At 36.4% G+C, this 8,301-nt stretch overlaps 1 protein-coding gene across 1 annotated transcript in view; it reads right to left on the bottom strand.

The window, feature by feature from the left end:
- Positions 1–328: 328 nt before the first annotated feature.
- LOC306774371 (dolichyl-diphosphooligosaccharide--protein glycosyltransferase subunit TUSC3) overlaps positions 329–8,301 on the bottom strand; it is a 66,960-nt gene continuing 58,987 nt past the window's right edge. The window contains exons 9-10 of the mRNA XM_079264393.1: positions 2,822–2,912; positions 329–572 (exon numbers count right to left, since the gene is read on the bottom strand). Of these exons, the coding sequence (XP_079120519.1) occupies positions 557–572; positions 2,822–2,912 (107 nt within the window). The 3' untranslated portion in view covers positions 329–556. The remainder of the gene's footprint in view (positions 573–2,821; positions 2,913–8,301) is intronic.

Genomic DNA, 8,301 nt, shown 5'->3' with positions numbered 1-8,301 from the left:
ACTGTTTGAATGCAAAGTCAGTTGATCTTTAAAGCCGGACCGGACTGTAAACAAGCAAAACTAATTCAGTTCTACAAGGTCTTTGCTAAAATCTTTGTCATTACTTATAAACATACAGACTGTTTATGTTGTGTTTTTCTGTTAAAGCTTAAAGATTCACTGGCAGCACTTTTTTCATTCTTATTTTTTTTTTTTTTGTGAAATTTTCTATACTTGTACAAACTTAAGATGTTAACAAATCTAATTTGTGCATTGACCCGCAAAGAATTTTCATCCGTTAGGAAAAATAATGAAGAAACAATTATACGGTGACATGCCAAATGCCTTTATTTTTCCAGTGTTGAAAAAAAAAGAAAAAAAAAAAGTTGTTTTCTTTTATTTAACTTGAAGTTTTTCTTTGAAAGATGGTGATACAAAGCAACACACACAAAAAGAAAGCCCATTAAGTAGACTCATCAGAAAATCCACAGCTTTTCAAGTATATTCTTGACTCCTCTTCTTTTCACCTACACCGCCTCTTCACGATCCTCTGACCTCCTCCTCTGTCTTTTTCTTCTTACTTAATAAGGAAGCTGTGAAAAAGAGGAAGAGGAGGGTCAGGGTAAAGTACAAAGAAAGAAGAATGAAATAATATAAATAAAGTGGGGTTTTTTTTGTTGTTGTGGTTGTGGTTTGTGTTGCACAACTGCAGCTTTTTGTGAAGAAGGCAAAACATATTCATATAGAAAAGAAAACTGCTGTGGGTCTTGTGGGAGAATTCTTTAAAAGTACTTCAATGAATTAAACAGTCTGTGGTAGCCTGTAATCAGGCAAAACAGCTTCAATGCTGCTGTGGATATATTTGTATTTATAACGAAAACTGAGGAACAGCAGACTCGCCTTTCAGTGCTGGTAGGGTACACACCATTCAAATTCAAAACATGCACCATAATCATACGGAGGAAGTCATAATCAAACACAAATAACAGCAATTTCAAATGGCACAACTTAGAGCTCAGTATAAGCAGGAGTGAAGTGCACTGATAAAGCACCGAGAAGAGTACTCAACCTGTTTTTGAGCTTTGTTCTCTCTTGCATTTTGCCTGCAATTTACGAATCATACATGGAAAAAAATAGTCCATTTTGGTGAAACAAAATGGAAGTAAATGTTTGAAAAAGTTTCTTAAAAAAAACAACAAAAAAACAAAAACAAGAAAATAATCATCCTTGAATATTTTGATAATGATCTGTTTTGACCAATTACTTTCAAAAGTAACAAAAACAACCAAATTATGTTCAATTGTATGTCATTTTATGCCATGTCCAAAAGAAATTGTTCTGACAAAACGTTTTCCTCTCTCTTCCTCTTTAAAATTCATTTTACAAAGAAATCTGTTCATAAGGAAGTGAAAAACAAAAACCAAACTCAGAAAACCAAGCTCCACGATTCATTAGGCCAACCATAAATTTATCCAAAAAAAACTTTCACAGCATCTTTACTGATAATCCAAAGATTCTTTATGTCAGAGTAGATCTCCCCTCATCGATGAAACAGTTCAGTTCAGTGTGGAACAACTGCTCTGACGTGTCATGTTTCAGTCATGTGTAAGAACAGCTCATTAAAACCTGCTTTTGCCCTTCTGTTGTCCTTTGGGGTCAATTTGACCCCAAATTAAATTTTTATTTATTGAGTCTGAAAACTGGGGTTGTTCAATACTAACGTCTCCATTATACTTCATTAATGTCAGACTAAAGGTGCAACAAAGAACTGACTGACAATATATATGATATGCTTTACATTAAAGGTAAAGTTGTCGTGGTTATTTGTGATGATTGTTTAGGTTCTTATGCTGCACTTTGATGTAAAAATGTCCCAGCCACCATCTAAAAAACAAACTGGTTACAACTGGCCATTTCTCAAATCTTCCTTCTCTACTTTATTTAACATAAATTCTGTAATAAATATAAAAATAATCCAATCATTGGTTTCTGAAATGAGAAACTGTTTATTTTTTTCTTATTAGTTTAAATTTCCATAAAACATCTTGGAAATGAGGAAGAATAAAACTAACGCTCAACCTAAAAGTAAAGATTTTTATACTACAATTACTTGGCAACAACTATTCTTTTTTAAACCCTTTAACAAACTGAGATGATATAATTTTGACCAATTTCAAATAACAGTTCAAAAACAGAGATCAAGCCCCGTGACAATAAATGATCAGCCCTGTTGAAGAGCCCTCAATATCCTGCATCATTCACAGATCCAAAGCTGAATTTAAGCATCTGGGAGCTTTGGTTGCAGCGCAGTAATATCCCTTAGCTGCTCAAGTGGCAATGAATTGGACCCAGACTGTGCAGAGTTGTATTTTCTGTCAAACATTAAATCTTTTTTTTATGTGGTTGTGACCTTTGGTTAAAAGTGAGACAAAATCGCTGCTGTTATGGCTTATTGAGCCGGAGGGAATTAGTGCCGGCACATCACGACATTGCTAACTTTAGAGAGCATCGATGACTACTAATAATCTGGGTAAATCAGGACATTAGGTGAACATACATGATGTGTGCTTCAATATATGAAGGACTGATAGGTGCTTGTAAAGAAACTGTTCTCTGAATAATAATACTGTTTCTGCATCTTGAACCTTTTTCAAAAGATGTTTTAAACAACGGCTTTTTTTTTAACGAGGAGACGAAAAAGAACCATTTGAACTAGTTTCAATTTGTGCTTCGTTTGTTTTCAATCAACCCCAGCGAATTCAAAGCTTGTGTTTTGTAAAATTTTCTTGCATATTGGAAAAGGAGTTCAGGCTTCACTGAAAAATGTAGTTGCTACAGTTACCTGTAGGGGTATCCATGGTACTTGGATCTGAAGATGGACAACAAGAAGCTAAAGAAGAAGACCACCAGCCCAAGGCCAACCAGGCAAATGACTGCAAGAAAGCACACACAAAGAGTTATGTTAAACTGCTGCTTAAGAAGATTCTGAATCAAGGTTTACACCCACCCACAACCACCTTCACCCGTACCCTATTTGCCCCTATAACAGTTAAAAAAGACGAATGACCAGGTACATGTGTACCAGATAAGGAAACAATATCCTCAGGGTGCATCTACACAAAGGCCTCCACCCACGACCACCCAGGCCGTCTCTAGCCAGGTTAGCTCGTTCTTGTGGAGTAGCAATTCAAAGCTAAAGTTGGATTTGTAGCAGAAACACTACTTGAAACATCACCTATTACACGGTCTACTCTTTTAAGCCTTTGCAGCTGTACAGTGTGAGAACCTCAGTGTATTACTGCTTGCCATGTCTGCACTGTATGGATGAGAACAAGCAGCATTTGCATGAGAATCATCAACAGAACCGATGCTTTTGAATTTACCTTTTTTTCCCCAACTTGTGGATCTTCACAAATTCTGATTCTTGCTGAATAATTATTAGACAATGGCCTGTGAGAATATTTGATTCTGTGCTAAAGGCATCCATTAAAATCATTTCATGCACATTAAAAGAACTGAGGCAACTTTCTTTGAACTGTTCAGACTGAGTTGGCTTGCAGGGTTTAGACATGCTGCTCACTGAGGGCCTCCTCTTCTCTTCATGTTAGTAGTTGACGCAGCCTACCACACACACTTCAACGATAACATAAATTGACTGGGGAAGTGTGTAACATCACAGCAAAAAGCCCTACAAGAAAAATGACTTTCATGTGGACCAACCATGATGTGGGACTCCAATGCAAATTGGTGCACCACTTACTATATATTTTTTTTTTACGACTTCCTGCAGCGCAATCGTCAAATTTGTCAATGCATAATTTGTGTCTGCCAACCCACAAGCAAAACGTTCAAATGAAACAAAGAGGTTACAACCAGCAGTTGCATTATTTAAAGCAAATGACAGGAGGCTTCTTGGGGATCATCATTAGCCTACTCTTGTAGTCTACCGCATTAATAAAGCCCACATTGTGATCAAGGCTGATATATATAGAATATTGTGTCCATATTGCTCGGCCCTACCTGCATCCGTCAGGATCCAAAGTTATGGTTGCTAAATAATTTGAATGTGTGTAAAGAAAAAACATTATACCTTTTATCATGAAAAAAACCCTTTAATTTTCGCGTTTACTTAGAGAATCAGTCGAAACACTGATAGTTTCTTATCAACCCTGCTGTGATGCTGAAAATGATGTTTGAAGCTATTATCATCTTATTTCCTTAGTGGCCGTTTTAAACTGAAATATACATAAACATGATCTTTAATCTGCAGGGGAATCACGTGTGCTTGTATAAGTGGGTGTATGAGTGTATGCACACACCCTCATGCAGTATCTAATCCTTGAGAGGCACTATGTTAAATTAAACTGTCACCACCGACTGATATTGTTAATCAGGGATTAGGATGAGTACCTCTCCTGGAGACTGAATAGCCAGATATCCCTCTAACTTTGCTTGTGTGACAAAGTGTGTGTGAGTAGGTGTGTGTGTGTGCGCCTGCAAGAAGGGGAGAGACAATGTCAAAACAAAAGATCTGGCTGAGGAACTGTGAGGTGTATTCTTAGTGTCAATTTATGTGTGTGTGTGTGTGTGTGTGGTCTGTAATGCATGCATGTATAAGTCCACATTAGCTGCCATCGCTCAGTGTCAGTTGTTCCATAACTGCTCCGCTTTCGTTCTTTCACTGTCAAAGCATAAAGAAATATTTAAATTCAGCATTAGAATCTCAGACTCTGTGCTGTGACGAAGCTGTGTGTGTGTGTGTGTGTGTGTGTGTGTGTGTGTGTGTGTGAGGCACCAGGTGAGAAATGCTAATCCAAGAAGCACAGACACTCTTATGTATTCAAACACAGACAACACACGTGTCTATTTTAACGGTATTGTCAAAACATCACAGGTAAATGAGTTATTTATTTAAAATGCACAATTTTGAGAGATAAAAAACAAAACAAACAAAAAAAACTAAACAACAGTTACACTCACATATATTTCAAGAGAATGTCCTGACAAGTACTGTAATACAAACTGAGTAACACTGATTGACTTAATGCATATTTGAGTGGGTCTCCATAGAGCCCTTTTGCCCCTGTGTTTCATGGGTCGCTATATCTACTTATGCGCCTCTGAGTGTGGGAGCGCCAGAGTGTCTGTGTATCTTCATTAAGTACAGAGGGGCGTATTTCCCCTTCCTCATCAATTATGACAAAGATCTCAGCACGTATCCATGGATAATGACACTCCCAAACGCACAGACACCAAGTACGCCAGTATGCTAAGTGATTTATGACCTTGGCAAAATGACGAGTTGTTTAAACTGAATAATTTCTCTCACTGACAAAGGTGGCAATCCCTCTTTTGACTGTTTGACTTAACTCAATTTAAGTCATGATATATTGGCCTGGTAAAAACAGGAGGAGAAAGCCGATAAATGCAACGTTAAGCCCATGTCATCGGGAGCACAAATATGAATAGATGCACTTATAAAAGGTTCGTTGCAGTTTATTCTGATTGGCAATACAAAGTAAATATGAAGAAAGCCAGTCTGTCGACACATCTACAAATAATTCTGAGTGAAAAAAAAAAAAAAAAGAAACTAAAAGCCAGAAATATTCTGGCAAGTGCGGCACCAGAAGAATACTATAGGAATAAAAAAAAAAAATTACAGTAAAATTCTGAGATCATAATAAAGTTCATGTCTTTAGTTTTACATGGAGTTGTGTTTCTTTTTTTTTTTTTTTTTTGTTCTTTTTTTTAAATTTAATCTTGTTTATGTTTAATGATAGACTACGTCCATTTCTTTTACACAGACACTATGCACTATATTAACCTTATGGCATGAATGCATAAGGCATGTTTTTGGATTTTCAGAAATGAAGATGTATGATGAATCAGTAATGCTGGGAGTTTAGAATTAGTTGGCCGAAGAACCACTTAGGCAATTATCTTATAAGGCTAAAGGTATACTATATAACAGTATAAATAAATACACAGTAGAATAAAATTGTATTAAACTTTAATTTAGTTGTTAAATCATATTTTTTTTCAACCTACATTTAATGGCATTTTTAATATCACAGTCTTTTTTTTAAGTTAAATAAAGTTATATTTTTATTTTTGATATGTAAATCTAAAATTGTATTTTCTAAGTAAAAGGTGTTTTATGTTACTTTACATCTGAAATATACATTCACAGTCCACATCTGTAATCTTATTGGTATTTGGCCATTAAAAAAAAACAGTAAAATTGAAAACTGTAGTTTTACTGGTGGTTTTGCTATGAATTGTTTTCATAGCAAGTTTCATAGTGTAGTGATCTTGGCCTTCCAGGGTTAAAAGACATTCAAACTGGATTAAGAGACGTTGTCATTTCTTTCTCTGCAGTAAGACTGGTCCACACAGGAGGGTGACCATTTGACCCAAAGGGAGGACGACACACAGAGATTGACACCCTTCTCTCTGTACAGAAGGCAGCTGTATCAACAAAAAGAATTTCTAAGTGAAAAATCTAACAATTTATAGTTGCAGGTCGGGGGGATGCCGAGAGTCGCATCTGACCAAACCCTGGTTCTTGTCAAAAATGACACCTTTCATCAAAGTACCAGACTTCATGGCGCCAGAACAACCCCCTCCCCTGACTGAGGAGGAGACTGGAAAGGAATCCAAACTACTTTCCCCAATTGCAGGAACCGATTTAACGTAGTCTAAATGACTTTGGTTAATTGTTTGATTGAATTTCTTCTTTTCCATTATTTTATCTTGATATTTGATTTAATTCTTTGAACTGATCACACACGTATATTAATCATAAACACTGCATTAAATAATTGTTGATTATGTTTTCCAAGCTTCAGACCTCTCTTAAGCTACTAATGTGAATGAATAAAATGTGAGTTTTCGTTTTTAGGATTATCCGATGAGGACGAGTCGTGACAATTAATTAATCCACCTTTAATAAAAATACATGTAGCCAATCTTTTCATGTGTGAAAGTAATACTATAAGTTAATGCTTTTCTTCCCAGCAAACGAGAAGTCTGCATAACTCTGAAAGAATGTGACTTGATGTGTATTGGAGTCAAACAAAACAAAGAATTGTGGGTATCATGATTCACATCAATGAGATGCAGAGGGAAGAAACTAGAGCTGACCTGATTGGATAAGGTTGGTCAGCCTCTGACAGAAACAACTCATGATTGGCTGGAAGTTCGAAAGGCGGGTCGGTTTAAATTAGACTGGCAGCCCGACTTTCTCAGTCTTCTTTTGTCTTGGTCTAAGTTTTTCTCTTCTGTTTAGTTCTTTAGTCTTCTTTTTCTTTTTGTTATTTCATCATAAGCTTTTACCTCTCCGTTCTTCCGAACGGGAGAAAGTACAACAAGTGTTTATTTGTAACCAGTTATTTTTCCCGAGATCAGTAATTAACCAGAACCGTAGCTCCAACTTTTTCCACTGCGTCTTTACACGTAAAATCTGGAACTATCTATTTTTGGGACAATCTGGATCATCATCACGCCGCTCTGCAACTCCGCTGAACGGACCCAGAAGCCCAGAGTAGCTACGTAGACCTACCTCTTCTGACGACAGACGGTCCATTCCCCGGAGACTCGCAGTCCAGGAGAGAACCACCCGGGTTCGCAGCTCCGCGACCGCTTCAAAAGTAGGATCTGATAGCGCTCTGACATTTGTGATGTCCCAAACCAGTACATCAAATTCTAATTAAATAATTAAATTTGAATTCTTATCCAAATTTGGAATTATTGAACACGTTCTTATCAAAGGTTTAAGTAAGATAATCATCCCAATTTATTTGCTTAAGTCCAACCAGTTTCTTCCTGCTCCATCTCATTTCATTAATTTCAGCGTTCCTTATTAATGTCATAAATGAAATTCCATGCAGACAAATTCATTATACCATCTCACCAATAACCTCTCCATCATTACTCATTTTCACTGTGTAGGTTTACCATCACTGTAATAAATATGTATAATCAATTCATCCGCTCTTGTCATAATTTTTGAATGCACAATTTCTGGTTCATTCGTTCTTAGAATTTACTCCTTTAAATTGAGACTGTTTATTGAATTGAGTTTATTTCAGGTGTCTCATCCTCCTGAATCTTAGGTTAATTAAAAGTGATGAGTGGTGCTCCGAGGTAATTAATAAATTAATAAATTAGTAGAGGCCTATTCCGCTACAATAGCAAGAACATCTGTTGCACTTCCCTTGTTGTATTTTAGCTTTATAATGTTCTTGAAGAAATGTACAAACAATACACTTTCAACAAATAAAATTAAAAAGGAGGCAAACTTGTTGCACTGACCATGTTCAT

The sequence above is a fragment of the Telmatherina bonti genome (assembly GCF_933228915.1).
Source record: "Telmatherina bonti genome assembly, chromosome: 3".
NCBI lineage: Eukaryota > Metazoa > Chordata > Actinopteri > Atheriniformes > Telmatherinidae > Telmatherina > Telmatherina bonti.
Note: the sequence above shows the minus strand (reverse complement) of the source record. Positions and strands in the feature narration are given on the sequence as shown.